This window comes from Danio aesculapii, chromosome 25, assembly GCF_903798145.1.
Source record: "Danio aesculapii chromosome 25, fDanAes4.1, whole genome shotgun sequence".
Taxonomy (NCBI): domain Eukaryota; kingdom Metazoa; phylum Chordata; class Actinopteri; order Cypriniformes; family Danionidae; genus Danio; species Danio aesculapii.
This window is the reverse complement of record NC_079459.1, coordinates 16,439,835-16,460,079: the sequence shown is the minus strand read 5'-3', so window position 1 is coordinate 16,460,079 and position 20,245 is coordinate 16,439,835. Positions and strand designations below refer to the sequence as shown.

Here is a 20,245-nt window from a genome sequence, read left to right as displayed (position 1 = left end):
AGTATTAGGGATATAATTTTCATTTATTTAAAGTGCAATTAGCTGGATTACTAATTAATTTACTGCTTTCTTAACAAAAAATAAACATTAACATGGAATTTCATAATTATTATATTGTCTTAATTACAAATGTAGTACTGCACAAAACAGCATTATTAGTATTTTACTATAATAAAATAAGATTTTAGTCAAAAACAGTGCAAATGTAAACTCATCCATTCATTCATTTTCCTTTGGCTTAGTCCCTTTATTCATCAGGGGTCGCCACACTCATTCACATATACACAACAGCCAATTTAGCTCACTCAATTCACCTATAGTGCCTGTCTTTGGACTGTGGGGGAAACTAGAGCACCTGGAGGAAACCCATGTAAGCATGGCGAGAACATGCAAACACTACACAGAAATGCCAACTGACCCAGCCGGGACTCGAACCAGCAACCTTGCTGTAAAGCAACAGTGCTACCACTGAGCCACTGCAAAATGTAAACTTTTTCCTTAAATTATCTAAAAATATTAATATTATTAAAATAATTATTTTTATGCATTATTACATAGTACAGTTTTTTTTTTTTGCTTTTTTAATTTATTTAAGTAGTCGAGAAACATACATTAATCGACATAACTAACAACACAATATAAATATAAACAGTGCTTTAACATTGTGTACATATAAACAAAGACAAAAAATAAAATAAAATAAAATGAAGACAACATCAGTATAAGCAAAACCTGACAGCATCAGCATCAGCATCATTTTGTCCAGTTACAGTTACATTTGGCTTTGGAAATAATTTGTGAAAGGATGCCACATGGCAGTGAACTTGGACCCGGAACCATTTAAACTGATTCTTATTTTTACAAAGTACACTTTTAAAAACATAAACATGTTAAGAAGTAGTTGTGCTCTTTTAGAAATAAAAAATATATAAGATTTAAAATACACTTCAAATTCATGGATATTCAATACAGTTAAACTTGTTTTCCCTTTGTTCACACAACATGGTCAGATCCTTTACCACAGGAGGGACACATTCTGCTTTCATTATATTTTTTTCAAACAGCATTAGTCACTAAATGACTCTTTTGTTCAATCAGTGAGTCATTGTCCTAAAAACGATTGGAAAACAAACCAGCTCCACATTCTGATTTAATAAAAATCTCGAAAAGACAACACAGTTGAATTGAAAACAAAACTTGAGGGCATTTCCATTACCGTTTTCCGTGCAGCTGAATACACAGTGCGACACACTGTTTTTCAGATTGTTTGTTTCAATAGAGAAAATGATTCATTCCTAGTGGAAATGAACACCTGATGGTATTTCAATGGCTCCTCAGATAAACTCACTATCCTCTGTTCTGTCATTTTCTGATCTAACATCCGGGATTTGATTGAACTTGACTGGGTTTGTAACAGCTGAGATATCTATCTACAGAAAAATACTGCCTCTATGACTCAGTGTAAAGTTTTGTTCGTTTTCATAGCAGCAAATTTTCCGACAAAAACAACACCTGAAAGAAACAGATGGTATGATAAAAGCTAAAACAATAATCTTCTGTATTATTCACGGAAAGCATGTATCAGCCTATATTAAATTAGCCTTGCATGGTGAATCAATTCAGTGACTCACTGGTTCACGTGAATGCACAGATTTATTGAAAGGGCTTACTATTTTCTTTAGTTGCCAGGAGGAGGCGTTATTGTATAACCATACAATCCTGTGACAGAATATATTTGTGGAGAAGTTTCTCAATGTCTTGTTTTTCAGGTAAAATAAGCTTCCAATTTCTGTTGTTGTTTTTTGTAAGTTGCTATATTATTTGGTAGTACATGTCAATATTTATATAGCTACATTCATCATACACTGCAATCAGTTCGTCGACAAAAAATACAGTGCTAAGCATAAATGAGTAAGCCCCATTTTGAAAATGAATATTTTTTTCCATTTCTCAGAGAATATGGGCAATATTTATTGCTGTATTTGAACAAAACAGATTTATTAAACACATATATTTATTAAAATAATATTTTACTCACAGAACATCTTTAGAAATCGAAAATAATACATTAAATTCATGCAAAATATTGCAAAAAAAATTACAAAATACAAGATTTCAACAAAATTGTATATATTTTTGTTTCTATTGATTCTTGCTATTTTTGAAAATTTTGTTTAATATTTTTGTAGAACATGTACATATGGGCACTGATTTTTGAACCATTATCATAAGTTATTTTGTTAGATAAGCTCCAGATTTGGCTTCAGTACTGACTAAACTAATGTATATGCACAAATATAATATTGTAAAGCATCCTATAGAAAATATTAATTTAAATGAGAGATTTATGGGGGGTGCACTCATATTTGCTGACACTGTAAGATACATCACACATAAAACTACAAAATGGGTGACAGAGGACTTTTGTCCCCTTAAAATTATGTGGTCAAAATCAGCAGATGACAATTTCGTGTCGTCGAAAAGCGTGACAGAGTCTATTTCAAGATCATTTGGTATTCTTTAAAAAGCTAATTTCTTCATTCGATAAAGCTACAAACTTCATTTTAATCTATTTACATGCTTATAATGGGAGACAGAAGACATTTGTGAGTCTTTTGTGGTTGAAATCAACAGGGCCCAGTTTTTCTAAAGTAATCCAGTGCAATTTCAGATCACAGATTGGATTTGGAAATGGATTTTTCAAAAGTGACAGATGAATTTTGAATTAAGATCAGACCATGTAATCCAATCTTACAATTGATTGGGATCAAACCTGCCTTTTGGGTTCTTAAAAACCTTGAACTCAGATTGGGATCTATTTGATAAAAAAAAAAAAAAAAAAACAGGATTATCCTTGGGATTGTTTTTGGGATTGGTTGGTTGGGATTGTTTTTAACCAAAAAAAAAAAAAAAAAAAAAAAAAAAAAAAAAAAAAATATATATATATATATATATATATATATATATATATATATATATATATATATATATATATATATATATATATATATATATATAGGTGAATGAATGATCACAAACTTAATGGTTAATGATGATATATAGATGCCTTCATATTTGAAGCCTATATGAAGCATGTCACATCCAATGAGATGTCGCATCTAACACCAAGCATGTCACATCTAACACCAACAACAAAACAATATCAAAGCAATATTGTGTTAGAACAAACTAATAAACGTAAAATGTTTGTTGATTGCAGTGTTTCAGTTTCTTTCCATTAAACAAACAATGGCTGTTTGTGGCCACTGGTATTTTGCCTACCTGTTGTTCTTTGCTAAACCGGTATAGGCTACTCTGTTGGTTCCGTTTAAGGCTCTGGTAAACAGGATTTGGTAATCCTGAAATTTTGTATTTGAATCAAAGTGATCCAACCCAATGTTCCTTTAAAGAACTGTCATGAAAGTAAGATAGATCAGTTAATCCTGGATAACAAAACATGGGATTTTCAAATTTTGACCAATTTGATCCAGATTAAATTTTTAGAAAAACTGGGCCCTGATATACTCTTTCGAGTCGTTCAACAGTGTGACTGAGTTGATTCCAAGATCAATGGACATTCTTTCATCAGCCCAATAAAGATATTCATTTGAATCAAGCACAAACTTAATTTTAATTCACTTATTTGCTTGTTTTGATTTACAGATATGCTTAATTACATTTAAGAGCTTTATTTATTAAAAATAAGATTTAGAGAATAACTTCTCAATGACCAACAAGTGAATTTGTATGTTATTATCATCCAGAGTCCACAAGGGGTGCTAAACTCCATTGGAAGCATTTTATATATTTGAATATAGCTCATTTTCCTATCAAATATTTGGTCACTGCCAAGCTCTTACATTTGTCTGAAAGTGAAAGGACGTTTGCAGATGCTGCTTTTATCTTTATTGTGGTTAAGGTTCAATTAAAACATGTTATTGTAGCTATTAAAACTAAAACAATGTGCTTTACTTGGACACAAACCTAATATATAAATAATGCGTTTTAACTGATCATTTTCATTTAGTTCAACATGTACTAAAATAGGTGAATAAAACATTTTTAATAAAAAAAAACATCCATAAACTATATATAGGTTTCACAACCAAATCACCTTTAGAACCAGAAAATGCAACAAATCTGATTTAAAATAGTAATAAAACTATAATTATAGTGATGCTAAAATTACATAACACTATAATAAGACAAAACATGTTTAGTTTCATTAGAGGATCCACTTGCCACTAAAATATATGACAACAAAAATAATTTCCATTACCCAAGTACAAATACTCCTTAGGGGCACATAAAAAACAATAGATTGGGTTTTACTTCTGTGCACTTTATTTTAATATCTAAGCTTGGGTGCTTATTTTTCTCTTTAAACACTTCGAAATTCATTTTCATGGGTTCAAGGACTGTTTTGGTTTTGCACACAAATAAAGAAAGCTTTAAAATGACCACAGAGAAGTTAAACCAGCCCAAAAGGACTTTAAACAAAGTCCTAAAATGAAATCAAAGCCATTTAATCAAATACTTTTTTTTACTACAAGAAAGCAAAGCCTGTTTCTGAATTGGCAGCAGTGCAGCTGTCAAAAATAAAGATGCTGACCAGTTTGATTTATATGACATTTTCTTTAATGTGCACAGCATTATGTGATCTTACAGTAAAAGCAAGGAAAGAGAATTTTCAGTTTTCATATAAAAATATGAATAAAAATATGACCTCATCTAGAGAGGCAGACTTATTGAAGCAAACGCATTGCAATAGATACTAAAGTAGCCATTCACACAGAACACATATTCAAAGCAAAAGAGATGTAGGGTGTAAAATGGGGGAACATCACAAGAACTCAAGACAACTTTAAGCTTTTTTATTTACTCGAGTGCCTTATTTTTAGAATTTGCTCATGTATGAGACACTGCAAAAGATGCACATGCAATAGTCTAGCTTTTGTTTACTTAGAAAAACAATGAAAAGTAGTGCAGAGAAAAGGAAAAAAGTGTTCCGTGTAAACAGCTAATGAAGCCCAAAATATACGTTGTTTTTCTGCATACATGACAGTCGAAAACAATCTTACGCAATTCTTAACTTTTTGATTTAGTGGCTAATTCGTATGAATCATACAATCTAATTCAGGGGTGGGCAAACTCGGTCCTGGAGGGCTGGTGTCCTGCATAGTTTAGCTTCAACTCTAATCAAACACACCTGAACATGCTAATCAATGTCTCCAAGATCACTAATTATCTATAGGCATGTGTGTTTGATCAGAGTTGGAGCTAAACTGTGCAGGACACCAGCCCTCCAGGACTGAGTTTGCTCACCCTTGATCTAATTCGTACAATTTAGTGCGATTTGCTCATCCCTCAATGACGGTTGGGTGTAGGGGTGGGGTTAGGTGCCACACCTCCTTTTTAAAATCGTACAATTTCGTACATACGAATTTGTACAAATTACACATACACAGTATTTAGAAATGTTTTGCACTACTCAGTTTGTCCACAGGGTGTTAATACTAATGAAAAACAAACTACTGAAGACGGCATTCAACCGTGTGCATATGCTAACATACACATATAAAAAAAGCTTTCGCCTTATTCTTTGCGTACGAGCGGGTGCAGCCATTTGAATCTTTTTGGCTCGAGACTTCCGGTCTCATTCACTTCCATTCATTTTTAGACGTTAAAACAGCTCATTCTGCTGCTTGACATTTTCTTATTATATGATTCTGCTTTGTTTGTAGATTCATGCAAACACTTGTTTGTAGATCAAGTAGTTTGACCGTTTTCTGTGGTTTATTATTCCTAGTCATTTCTCCCAAAGGGAGCTGAATCGGAAGTTCTAAAACAATCACAAAAACGAGCGCACTTCCACATTGAAGAATAAGGTCAATACATTTGGCTTAAGGCAGCAGGAGATTTGATTATTTTTTTAATTGCTTATTTTCAATTTTATCCTTATCGGCCTGATAAAAAATACATTTATCTGTTGTTTCAAATCTATTGTAATGTTTGTTAATGCTAGTTTTGCAATCAAGCTGAGAATATTTTCGATCGAAATGTTTATTTATCGACCTATATAACATTTATTAGCTTAAAGCGAGCCCTACAACTCTGTTTTAATTAAACACAAAGAAAATGTTATCTAGTATGCACAATATATCGGCCACCATATTGGCATCAGCTGATAACTGCTTATTTTGCAATGTTATCGGTATCGGTCCGATAAGAAAAATAAATTTTAATTATAAAAAAATAAAGTCAGCAGTCTTTTTATTTGTTTGTTATTGTTATTTTTGCAATCCGGCTGAGAATATTTTGCAATTTTGATCTATATATCGATTATCGATTTGAAACTAGCATGTAACTATATTTCAAATAAAATAAAAGACAATGGCAGCTAGTATAAGAATATAAAATCAGCAGTCCTTTTTATTTTTATTTTTTTGTTATTGCTATATTTGCAGTCAGATAGAGAATATTTTGAATCATGATTTCTATTTAATGACCGATATATCGGTTACATATAAGTTGATACATTTCCAATTATAAAGAGATATCGGTTATCGTATCGGCCAAACTTTCCATATCAGTGCATCCCTGATTTTATCAATTACAATGTTTGGACTCTTTATAGTGCGCATCTGTGTTCCCACATGTCATCAAATGCATAATCACGCATAATTGAACATTGAAAGGCTTTGTGTTCAACTATACGTGTATGCAAATGTACACAAAAAAATACAAAGTATATACTGGGCTTAAGACAGCAGGTAGACGAAGAGGTGACAGAGTCAAAGCGAGTAGACAAAAGGTGAGCTTAATGTCAGTACGAAATACTATATATACCCCACTTTAGCAGCAGCCTCTGATGCTGGAAACTTTAGTTTGATGCTAGTTTGCGCTAGCATCTGTGTCTGACAGTGAATAAACAAAGAAGCAGACAGGATTTCCACACCAAATGATGTCACTGTCAATAGCAGAAACAACATTTAAAACAAGTTCTTCATCTTCAAAGACTGCAAATAAAGTTTAAGTGTAAGTTAAGGCTGTGGTGATGTGCTTTCGTGTTAGAAAAGTTCAATCTTCACGACCTGCTGGAAGACTTTGCTAGTTGCTAGCTTCATGTGATGTCTCTCTGGAAGTTGTAAAGATATTCTCTACCACTCATAAAGCTGTTGCTATGAGCACCGGGTTTGAAGCGTTATATATGTCAGGGCCAGGAACAGTCTCTTTGTTAGTATATGCTGAGTTGGCAAAGGGTTCAGTGAGGGCACCTCTTTGGCCCCGTGTTTGGGCCGTCCACCATATTTAGTGGCAACATGCAGTGTGACGGGCAGTCTTGACATCAGCAGGGCCACGCATACTTTTTTTTCCTCTAAAATTTGTTCAGATTCCCTGAACCCTCTCCCAAAAACACACACAAAAAATATCTGGATTACATAAAATCCAGTGATGACAAAAAAAGGGCGATAGTACCCAAATTAAAGGATAAACATAGCAAAACTACTGGAATCTACTATGTAATGTTTACACACCACAACTATTTTTGGACCGAATAAATGGATGTGTCAGTGATAGAAATGGGATAAAACAAACAAAACCCAAAAATAAAAACACAAATTCACAGCCTTGTCCCAGCAGGCAAATCTTAAAGGGACAGTTCACCTTAAAAATCTAAATTCTGTCATTATTTAGTGAATCTAATATCATTCCAAACTCTTACGCCTATTTGATCAGCAAATTATTGTGCCTGAAATCCAGTTATTTCAATAAGATTTATGCAATGTGGAATTTCATGAAAGATATTCAAGTTGATCAAGCATTGGCTTTTCTAAAAATTCCATTACATATGAGGATAGTCAAGCTCCATGCCTTGAAATGAAAAAATAGGACCCTCAAAGTACCATAAAAGTGGTCAATGTGCATTTCTCCATATTTGACAGACTTAGAATTATCACACTAGTCATATAAACCACTATCATTGCACTTTAGGAGCTTGAACGATTTGGAATGACACAAGTGTCAGTAAACACTTAACAGAATTAGCATTTTTCCATGAACTGTCTCTTTAAAAGTAAGGCTGAAACAGTATTCCTACAATGATAAATGCTAACAAATGACAAAGAAAATGAGAGATTTTCAACACACGTCCCCTAAATCCAGAGCTGAGCAGACAAATCTCACAGATGCATTTGAACAGGAATGGAGAGTCAACCCTTCACTTCTGCTCACATTTTTTGTTTCCTCTTTATTACAGAGGCTACGTTTGATTTACCTCCCAGCATTGGACATTGGTTTCCATTCCCCCATCCCACCCAATCCCTCTGGCTCTTCTCCTTCACCCTGTCCTTACACCACCTTAGTAGCAGTGACCCGGACGTTGCTAAAGCATTTCCCCATGGCCTCAAAGAGCGGGTCGCAGAAGGTGTGCACGCAGATGGAGTAAACTCGACTGATGCAGTGGATCTCGATTAGGTAGCTCTTCACGCATGGTACCACGGCCCAGATGTGGATGAAGGAGAGAATGGCGAAGAAGATACCCCATACCAGCGCCAGCGGGATGCCCACCAGCGCTGTCAGCAACCTGTAGCACCAGTATTTGGTTACTGTGAAGGTGGTGAAGCTCGCTTTCCACACGCCGTCGAAGCTGTACGTGCCGGCAGGCTCGGCGATTACATCCTCAAAGTCCACCTGGAGGTAAAAAAAAAAAGTTTTTTGGAAATTTTGTATGATGAAAATCAGAAATGGTTTCATTTTGCAGAACTGTTTTCCAATAAACCCACCGACTGCATTCTAAGACCTTTGAATCAATCATATGATCAATACCGTTTCCCAAAAACCAGCCTGATCTCACAAGGAAACTATTTTTAGTTTAGTCAGTTTAGTGGCTAATTTAGAGGAGTTCAGCCAAAAATATAAGATTTAAGATATAAGCACCAAACCCCACCCCTAAAACCAACCATCATTGAAGGATGAGCAAATCATTCTAAAGTGTACAAATGCGATAATACATGTTTACATGAATTAAACCAAGTTTACTGAACTAAAAGGTCCAAAAGTTACGAATTGGTGTAAAATACCATTAATATTTAATTTGCCCCCTGGTGGATTATTTAGGATTTCCAGGATGTCATCTTTTATAATATAATTTCAATAAAATATATATATATATATATATATATAAATATATATATTATAATTATTTGTTAAGTATACTTTTATTAATAATGAGAAATATATTTTCTCTCACTGCATTTCGTAACTTGCACTGCAATTTAGTGGCTAATTGATATGAATTCTTACGACCTCATTCATACAATTTAGTATGATTTGCTTATCCCACAATGACAGTTGGGTTTAGGTGTGGGTTTGGTGCCATGCCTCCTTTTTAAAATCGACTGAACTCGTACGAATTAGCTACTAAACTGACAAAGCGTAGAATAGTTACGTTTCCTCGCGAGATCAGGCTGATGATAACATGCAGGCTGGATATACATATATTGTATATATAGAGTAAGCGATATTTAATTTTTGTATGTACATTTCAGTTTTACATTTATGCATAAATCTGGCAGCCATAACTAATAAAAAATAAACACATCTGTAGTTAATATATAAAATATAAAAATATTTTTAATATAGAAATTATATACTCTACTACTCTACTATTAAAGACAAATAAAAATTTAGAAAAATAAATTATGTTATATTTTCTTACATTGTTTTGCATTATATGTCTATAATGTATCATAATTGATACATCAAGCTCATATCATAAAATACAACACAACATATTTTATTGCTCATATAATAATAATTCATGGCAACATAATAAAATAATATATTAAAATTCATGAAAACATATTGCATATATTATGTTATGTTATGTTATGTTATGTTATGTTATGTTATGTAATATTATATTATATTATATTATATTATATTATATTATATTATATTATATTATATTATATTATATTATATTATAATATATTATATTATATTAATTATCATCATTTTCTTTTAGGCTTAGTCCCTTTATTAATCTGGGGTCACCACAGCAGAATGAACCGCCAACTTATCCAGCACATGATTTATGCAGCGGGTGCCCTTTCTGCTGCAACCTATCTCTGGGAAACATCCATCCACACTCATACACTACTGGCAATTTAGCCTACCCAATTAACCTGTACCACATGTCTTTGGACTGTGGGGGAAACCGGAGCACCCGGTGAAAACCCACGCGAATGCAGGGAGAACATGCAAACTCCACACAGAAACGCCAAATAACCCAGCCGAGGCTCGAACCAGCAACCTTCTTGCTGTGATGCGACAGCACTACCTACTGCGCCACTGCGTCGCCCTATATTATATTATATTATATTATATTATATTATATTATATTATATTATATTATATTATATTATATTATATTATATTATATTATATTATATTATATTATATTATATTATATTATATTATATTATAGTATATTAGAATTTGGTGATCACTTAATTACCATAACATAGCTTAGTAGTATGAAACAGGATATACAAAATAACACAAACACACACACACGTATGAATGAATGAATGAATGAAAGAGTGAATGAATGGATAAAATGAGGAATATATATATATATATATATATATATATATATATATATATATATATATATATATATATATATATATATATATATATATATATACTATTTTTTAATCTCATTTTTATATCCATTCATTCATTCATTCATACATATCACGCTGACTGACATTTAGAAAGGCAGTCTGTTTCCTCCTCCTCCTCCTCTTCCTCCATCTCCACATTCCTCACAGACAGCATCTTTACATTGTACAGCAGCCGGCTGGGATTCTCTCAGACTGGTACGGCCTGCTTCATGCCCAAACCACCTTACTCTAAACCTCCTGCATCCACCGCAGATCAGAGCAGATAGTGCCTGACACTAAACGCTAACATTTACAGAAGACGTGTATATATAAAAGTCATTTAATAAGGCCAGGAAAGGTCTTGGTTTAGATCCTCCCAGAGCTGGCAAACCTCATGCCATTAAAACATAGCAGCACACTTGCCTTTAAAGACAGATGTGTTTATTTCAGTTTTGACGCAGATTATGCAAAGAAGCGCACACATAAACACACCCTGTCCTTCACAGTAACACGTGGAAGTCAAGATAAAGCTAATATTTATTTAACAACTCCTGCTTGAGTCACAGTAATGTGGAAGGCTGTTTCTGACACTGGATTAAAACAAATCCTGAATTTTTTCCTGTTTTAGCTCACAGATCTGATGTTATACTTTCAAATTATTAGGTTACGTCTTCCCAGCAGGCACACAATGTCATAAGACGTTAATATCAGGTTAGATTTAGGTCATGACGTCAGGTCAGGTGACCAAAATTTATCAGTGACATCAAATGACATTGATATTTGGTTCATTTAAGGTTGTGCTGGCAACTGACCAAAATCCAACGTCGAGCCAACATCTTAAACCAACGTTTATTGACGTATATTGACGTCAAATGCTGACATATACTTATCAGGTATGGCAACCAAAATCCAACCTCTAATAGACGTCTTAGTGGTAACGTCCACACAATATCAAGCATCATTAGACATTGATATTTGATTATTTTAGGTTGAACGTTGGACATTGACGTCGGCCTGATATTGGGTTCTCACAACAGTTCGATTTTCATTTCCAAACAAAGTGCAACGTCCCCACGACTTTGGGGTACAACGTCAATCAGATGTCAACTTGATGTCTTGTGACTGACGGGTTGTAATTCAGATTTTTCTTGCAAATTTGTTACAATTCTGACTTTATTTCTCACAATTCTCAACAAAGAGTTTACATAGCAATTCTTAATTAAATCTCACAATTCTGAATTTACATCTCAGTGCTATCACTACATCTTAAAATTCTTATTGTTTACACCTTGCTGTATTCAGTTTACATCTAGCAGTTCTTATTTTACATCCCAATTGTTTACATCTACAAATTCTTAGTTTAAAGTTGTTTACTATTTCTGTAGATCTCAAAATACTTAGTTTATGTCTGGCGATTTTGAGTTTACATAACGCAATTCTGAGTTTACATCATGGAAATTGTGTGTGTGCATCTCAAAATACTTTGTTCACTTCTCACAATTCTGAATTTACATTTAGCCATTGTGAATTAGAATCTTGGTTCAGAATTTACATCTTAAACTTCTTAGTTTACACATTGCAACACCTTTTACTATTCTGAGTTTACATCTAGAAATCCCCATTTTACCTCTCACAAGTGTTTGCATCTTATAAGTTTACATTTCACAGTTGTTCACATCTCACAATTAAATTTTTTTTGAGCGGACACCTCAAATTACTTTGTTTACATCTCACAAAAATGTTGTGTTCACAACACAAAATACTTCATTTACATCTCGCAATTCTGAGTTACATCTCAATATATTTACATCTTATAATTCTAAACATACTGTACATATAACATCTAAAAAAGTTTACATGTTACAATTGTGTTCGAATTTTGCTATTCGTAGTTTACCTTTCGCGATTCTGAGTTTACATTTAAAAATAGTTCAATTTTTACTTTACATTTTATTGAAAAATTTTTAGTTTACTTCTTGCAATAGTGAATTTACATCTCAATATACTTCATTCACATCTCACAACTGAGTTCAAATTCTAAATTCTTGTTTTACATCTTACAATTCTGAGTTTACTTTTTCAAAAGTTGTTTTCACATTTCAAAATGTTTTGTTTACATCGCAAAATAGTTCACATGTTACAATTGTGTTAAAATTTCACAATTCTTGTTGTACATCTCAAAATTCTTAGTTTACATCTAGCAATTGTGAGTTTACATTTCAAAACATTTTGTCCACATCTCACAATTGTGTTAAATTTTTTTAAAGTTTATATCTTGGAAATCTCATTTTATTATTTAATTAAATCTAAAACTTAAATTTTTTTTTTATATTTTCTCAGTATTCTAAGGTTACGTCTCACAATTGTGACTATTTTCAGTCTAAATCACAGCCTTTATACAGTCTCTCCGATCACTCTACAGTCTGAGAATTGCCAATTTGTTGATCATGGATCAAATTTATAGCTTATCTCCCCCCACCCCCCACCTAAAAAACTTAATTGCCCTTTGTTAAATGATTATCTCCTTAGAATAATCTTAGAAAAAATTGTAGCTTATTTGTACATTTTTTAATAATAAAAAGTATTGTTTGTGGTGATGTTTCAACTGATGATCTCTAAAAATGAATGTTTTAACCATCTGAAAAAAATACGTCAGACCACTTAGTGCTGTTATTCACAAGCCAGAAAGGCTAGCTAGCTAATCACTCCAGTGTAGTGGACTAATAAAGGCTAGTTAGGTTAGTTTACTTTAGTTTATAAGTCTGGTATGCCTAAAGCCAGGTTTAGACAATCTGAAGGAGTATTTAAAAGTAGACTATAGTTTTTGTAAAAGATAAATGATAAATGATTTCTTGTCCAAGACTTTCATAGATAAAGCTGGCAAAGAAACCCCCAAATTATACATGTCTTATATAATCCTGTCCTCCCGGTTCATTTATCTACAGTATATCCCAACTGGCTGGACACATAGTTTCCATTACTTGAATATTACAACTATGACTTTCAACACTGTTCAAATAAACAGTTCCTGAGCCGTTCCCTGATAACACCCTCGCTGCACTGACAGAAGGATCAAGCTGCATTCGTCAATCCTGGGGGCTTGTGATTATATTTGACCCCTCCACACAGATAATAAATCACCAGTATGGAGAAGCTTATAGGGAGGAGTGGGGAGTTTGATGAAATGACCAACTCAATAATCTAAAAACCACAATGTAAATAAATAAATCACTACTCAAACTGAAATAAAACAGATAAAGTAAAACTAGATAATAAATCACTTTTTAAACTGACAAAAAACACATTTAAAGGAGAATTTAATTTATTTTTAATACTGCAACATTTAACAATGCAATTTAAACAGAAATGTAATAAGAATTATTTTTAAGCTGACACATAAATATGTATATTTAAAACCATTTCCATAATTAATATTAATAATATCAGCTATATTTAACAATAAAAGTTAAAACATTTTAAATAAACTAACAAATAAGTAGCTATCAGTAGTTCTATACTAATAATTCTATATAGATATAAATCTATTTATTTAATGTTTAATTTATTAAATGCCTATATGCCTCTGTTTATTTAATAAATGTTTTAAAATACAGCATTTTCCTTCAGCTTAATCTCTATTTCAGATATTGCCACAGTGGAACGAACCACCAACTATTCCAACTATATGTTTTACGCAGCCGATGCCCTTCCAGCCGCAACCCAGTACTGGAAAACACCCATACACTCATTCGCACATACTCAAACACTACGGCCAATTTAGTTTATTCAATTCACCTACAGCGCAGGTTTTTGGACTGTGAGGGAAACCGGAGCCCCCGGAGGAAACCCACGCCAGCACGGGGAGAACATGCAAAACTCACACAGAAATGCCAACTGGTCCAACTGGGACTCGAACCAGCGACCTTCTTGCTGTGAGGCGGCAGTGCTAACCACCCAAATAAAATTATTTTAAAGTTATATTTAAAAGCAAACATAAAATAAAATTACTGTATAAATAAATAAACAAAGAAATATACATACTTTACAAACACATTTAAATAGTATATGATCAATTAGTCCTGACAGCATATGTTTTTAGGACATTTTAACTTATTAAACTAATTAATTATGTTCGAACTTAATTTTCTAAGTTATTCAAGCTGTTTTAAGTCAGTTTAACATAATATAAGTTTAATGGACTCAAAGGGTTAATTCGATTCAGTTCAGGCAACCAGGATTTTTACAGTGTAGACATATTTAAAATAGCTTATTTTACATTTAATAATGCTGCTAAAATGAAGTTAAATGTGTAAATAATTTCTTTTAAATATATTACTTCTTAAAATTGAATCTAAATGCTCTAAATCACCCTCCAAAAAACACAATATGCACCAAATGTTTTCTTGGAGGAACAAAAGCTGCACAAAAACAATGGAACTCAAACACTAACAACAGTTTTATATTAAAAACGATCATATCCACCGTGTTTATTTTGTTCCGAATCCTCGATCGCCATGGCAACAGCCTGTGACTCATTTGGAATTGTAATTCATATGCGATGACTAAAAAACCCACCAAGTAACAACAACTCTGTGAGTTTAGAAGTTTTCTCCTTTCAGCCAGGAATTATAATACTTCTGCAAAAAAACTACTGTACATACTGTATTATTACAAGTCTAACAGTGGTGATGACCATCTTCAAGTGGCCCGGCCTAAGACTGCTCTCCAGCCAAAAATCCCACGTGGATGAGCTATTAAAAGAATGCACTTTTATGAGAGGAAAATATTCTGTTCCAAGGGAAAGCTACGCATGTGTTTGTGCACACAAGAATCTTTGATGTGGATGTCAGTGGGAGTGAACTTGGACCGCGAGTGCATCACGGACCAGAGAAACGCCCCATCTGCGTGTATGTATGGAGAATTTGTGAAAAACGGAGATGGGAATTCCCTCTCCTACGCAAGACCACTGCGAGCACTTAACCCCTTTTAAGGACAAAATGAAAGGACTGCACGCACAAAATGAGTTCGACTTGTGACACCAATCCCATAATTCTAAGCATGAACAGAACAATTGCTTTCAGCGTTCTCTGGATTCGATTTTCAGCCAAATCATAAGAAGCATTCAAATGCATGTGTCCTCGGGGATGTGACTCAGTGTCATGTTGTGGTGGGAGGGAAAAAGACGATGAATAAATGAAAACAAATAAGGGTTGAGATGAATGAAGAGGATCATTTTAAAAAGCTAAGAGTGCATATCATCAAGTGACCTTTTTTTTTTTTGTTAGGAAAAGAATTGCCCCACGCCCAGAATGTTAGGTGCTCAAAAACAGGAAACTGTTAATATTTCCTTTTTAAAGAAGGTTAGTTTGACAGCTTATTGCTGCATGGGAGTTCCCACAGCAACAAGCCTGATAAAATGAGAGCACTGTGCTATTATTGCACGCACAAATTTCACAAACACATGCCACAATCCCAGTATTTCACTTTGGTACCCTGTTGATAATTGTTTCCATCCTGTTGGAAGATACAACTTAAAGGGAGAGTTCACTCAAAATGGAAATTCTATGATTTGCTCTGCCTTCTTTCCCAAACTTGTTTGAGTTTCATTTTTCTGTGGAACACAAAAGAAGATATTTTGAAGAATGTCAGGACTGGTCGCCAGTGACTTCCTTAGTGTTTTTTTCTATGGGTGTCACCAGTTTCCAGCATTCTTCAAAATACACTGTATAATAACGCTAGGTTCCACACAATAGATTTGTATTGGGACGACATGAAGGGAAGTTAACATATTACGTTTTACAAATATAAGTGGATTGAACATAAAACAATTAAGTTGTCCCAATAAAAACTTAAGCTCAGCTCATTTTAAATAAGCAGTTTGAACAAACAACAAACATCATTTTTGAGTGTATCTTCTTGTGTGTTTAACTAAAAAGTGACCTAAAAATGTGGAAACACTTGAGGGTGAGTAAATGGTGAGCATATTTTCATTTTTGTGTGAATCTGTTCAGGCTGGGAACTGGTTGGTCAAGTAATGTGGTCTACAAACCAAAACACCTAAGGGGCCATTCACACAGAATGCGCTTTTCCATCTTTACTTTTACATTTTTTTTTACGTTAACGGACTTAACAGACTTGCGCGACCATTATGTTTATGTAATGCAATTTTTACAAGCTGTGCCACTCATTAATGTCAGTTCAAAAGCAACGGACTAATCAGAATAATTCAGAGGCGTGGCAAGCAACTCTAGTTGCACAGATGTGTTCTGTGTGAATGGCCACTAAGAAAGCTTGGAAGTGTGTTTTACAATAAGGCCATGTTTACACTTGGTACTAAGATGTTTTGTTTGACAAAAGTAGATAAGAAAGACATCATCATATGTATACCTGCCATTTTAATCTGTCTCTTTTGGCCACATTTCTTTGAAAAGGTTGTGTATTATGCACTTTTTCAGAACTTTCAAACCAATATTGTGAAATACACTTGCAGAATTGATATATGAGGAAGACAAATACAAGACATTCATTTCTGCTCCACAAAACTATGAAAACTCAGTGGATTTGCAAGCCAGGCTCATTTGAAATACATGACTCTGGCTACGTCACTACAAAACTACAAAATCATACCTTCCGGTATGCACATGTTTTGCTGCACTGAAACTAAATGAACACCTTTTCTAATATTTTAATAATTAGTGTAGATTATCTTGTTTTTTGTGTAGTTCTTTGCATAATTTTATGTAAAGACCTCCAAACAGAGTGTTGCCCACTAAAGCGTTTTTGGGCATCTGAAAAATGCCAGTGCTCTTCTACAAGCACTCAGCTGTGAGCACTTATCCAAATTTCACTTCTCCAAAAGGATTTTTTTCTAATGAGCCTGTGCATTGTACACACAGGACTGAACATTGTGCTTTTGTATTTTCATTTCAAACCAAACGTACTATTTTGGGTGGCAAAGTTTCCATTTCATCCGGCTATTGCATTTCAACAACACTGAAAAAAATTATTCAAAGATGATTCCTTGGATTTACTCAATTTTTTTCCGTTAAGTGGTTGTAAACAATTTATTTAGGCTGAATTTAAACAAACAAATTAAGTTGAACATTGCTCAATTTAATTTGTTTGTTTAAATTGAACACAAATAAATTGTTTGCAACACTTTTTTCAGTGAACTCACTACATTGACCACATCTATTTAAATGAAAAATGTATTTTAATGCAATCTGATTACATTTGTTTTCTGGAAATGGTTAAAAGTGCATAAGCACAAATAATTTTGAACAGGTTTGAAAAGTTTACTCCACTTGTGATCAGAGCAACGAAGCTGCATTTTAATACCAGATGTAAAGCAATTTTGCAAGTAAAATTGTACATTATAATTCCCAAGTCCTTGAAGTCATCATTGTTTCAACATTCAAAGACAGCTGCTGCCTGTATTAATCGTTTCCAGTGCCAACTTGACTAACTGACCACTGACTCACCACTTTTGTTATGAAGCCAACTTTCTGTTGAGTTATAATAGGAAACTATAAGGATAAAAAATGTCTTATTTAGCAGTGTGTATAATCTGCAATGCACTTCAGAGATGTTTCTGAATAATGCATTGAATATAAGTATATAACAATGAAGGATTTGCTTTTATATGTTCATACAAATGATATTTGCGAATATCAAGTATGCCGTTATAAATATCACATATACTAAAACAATAAACGTTCTCGTGTGGTTGATTCTTATTATCCTTTCAATGCAGTTAAATAAATGCCCTCATGATTTTAATTTTATTAAAGTGAATATCCAACAATTAAAAAGTAGCATGAACCAGAAAAAGTTTGTCGTACCTTCACCACGTCGTCATTTAAATGTTTTGGGTCCCGGTTGACCAGGTCAATCTCCTTGGTGTGAACATCCTGAAGTGTCTTTTCGTTGATGCTGTCGTTATCCATTTCTTTATTGTTTGGTTTGTAAATGTTCCCCTGTTTCCTGATGAACGGCGAGTGAGCGTATTCCTGCGGTTCCAAAGAAAACAGAAAATGAAGTTCATGAGCGTGGAGTGGGAGACTGGGGCGCAACTCAGCACAGCCCTGGCATGGGATGGTTTTAAGCGGATAAAAATGAAGCACCACACCCCTCTGGAACAAAGTAGTGCGACTCGCCACACGGAGGCGCCATTTTACATTATGCGCCTGTTGCGCTCCCTTTTTATTCCGCAGCAGAAAATATTAAAATGCGCTCATTACTGGAAACATGTCGTTTTTAGTTCGTGCTAAAATTATATTACTTTGACGAATTTATTTAGAAGCAATTTCGCTTTATAAATATGTATTTTGATCAAGCACTTCCATTTCACCTGGATTACCGAGCAGTTCATGTTTTAGATAGTAGGCTATTATTTTATCCAGCTGTGTTTGTGAAAGTGTTGCGAAAGGGAGGCTTGCAGTACAAATACGTGCCAGGAAAAGATAAGACTTCAAATCTGCCAATAATGTAGCAAGTGTCAACACTTCCTCCGTGATAAACCATACAAAGGGTTTGAAAATAAGTAACCAAATTAGATTTTGCTCTGCATAAAATGAACTAGCATCAAAAGTAAAAGATTTCTGAGGTAAAATAGGAGTGTTCTTCTTACCTCTTCAGGTGTCCCGTCCTTGTATCCGCTAGTCATGCTGTCCCGTGCCTGAAGTGCGATCAGATGAGTGTGAGGAAACAAGACAATCAGTACAGAGGAAGCAGTGTGGGAGGCGTGGGGATATTGCTTTCTGTGGGGAGTTTTTTTCCTTAAAACAGCCCTCTTTTCTGCATACTAAAGTCCCATCAAGCTTTTATCTGAAAGCTAGTTTATCTCTCTTGAAGACTCTCACGGCACAGAGTGGGAGTTTCTCCCAGTCACTGAGTTTGTGTGTTGAATGAATGAGGAACCCTCCATTAGCCTGCCAATCACAGATCTACGCAGCATTAGTGGTTGGGGATTTTGACGTGATTTTTTCCCAAACGGGAGGCACATCTGGGCATTAGACCAACTTTTCCTGCACGATTGCCATGTATGCTAACAGAAACATGCACTCTTTTTTTCATTAGCAGTTTTAAAAGTGTTTTAAAGTAATGCTAATCAAAATAAAGCAACCCAAATAGCATTATGAGAGTTGTTTGGAGACCAAAAATAAATATTAAGCAAATCAAATCATTTTTAACCAAAGAAACCATGGTCAGACATACAGTTGAAGTCAGAATTATTAGCCCACCTTTGATTATATATATATTTTTTGTTCTTTTTTAAAAATATTTCCTAAATGATGTTTAACAGAGCATGGAAATTTTCACTGTATGTCTGATAATATTTTTTCTTCTGGAGAAAGTCTTATTTGTTTTATTTCAGCTTTAATTAAAAAAAAAAAACATTTTAGGGTCAAAATTATTTGCCCCTTTAAGCTATAAATTTTTTCGATAGTCTACAGAACAAACCATCATTATACAATAACTTGCATAATTGCCCTAACATGCCTAGTTAACCCAATTAACCTAGTTAAGCCTGTAAATGTCACTTTAAGCTGTGTAGAAGTATCTTGAAAAAT

General features: G+C 33.8%; 1 protein-coding gene across 1 annotated transcript; it reads right to left on the bottom strand.

Moving 5' to 3' along the window:
- Positions 1 to 4,615: 4,615 nt before the first annotated feature.
- Positions 4,616 to 19,549, bottom strand: cav1 (caveolin 1). Its single transcript, XM_056451427.1, has 3 exons — positions 19,303 to 19,549; positions 18,515 to 18,682; positions 4,616 to 8,694 (listed from the first exon to the last, which is right to left on the bottom strand). Exons 1-3 carry the CDS (start codon positions 19,336 to 19,338, stop codon positions 8,353 to 8,355), a joined length of 546 nt encoding a protein of 181 aa, XP_056307402.1. The 5' UTR covers positions 19,339 to 19,549; the 3' UTR covers positions 4,616 to 8,352.
- Positions 19,550 to 20,245: the final 696 nt, after the last annotated feature.

Bases quoted from the DNA above. Each gene is read 5' to 3' on its own strand.
- cav1 (XM_056451427.1), bottom strand. From the start codon at position 19,338: ATGACTAGCGGATACAAGGACGGGACACCTGAAGAG. The intron at 18,683-19,302 runs GTAAGAAGAACA...TTGGAACCGCAG, and splicing joins AGGACGGGACACCTGAAGAG to GAATACGCTCACTCGCCGTT. The intron at 8,695-18,514 runs GTACGACAAACT...TTTTACCTCCAG, and splicing joins TAAATGACGACGTGGTGAAG to GTGGACTTTGAGGATGTAAT.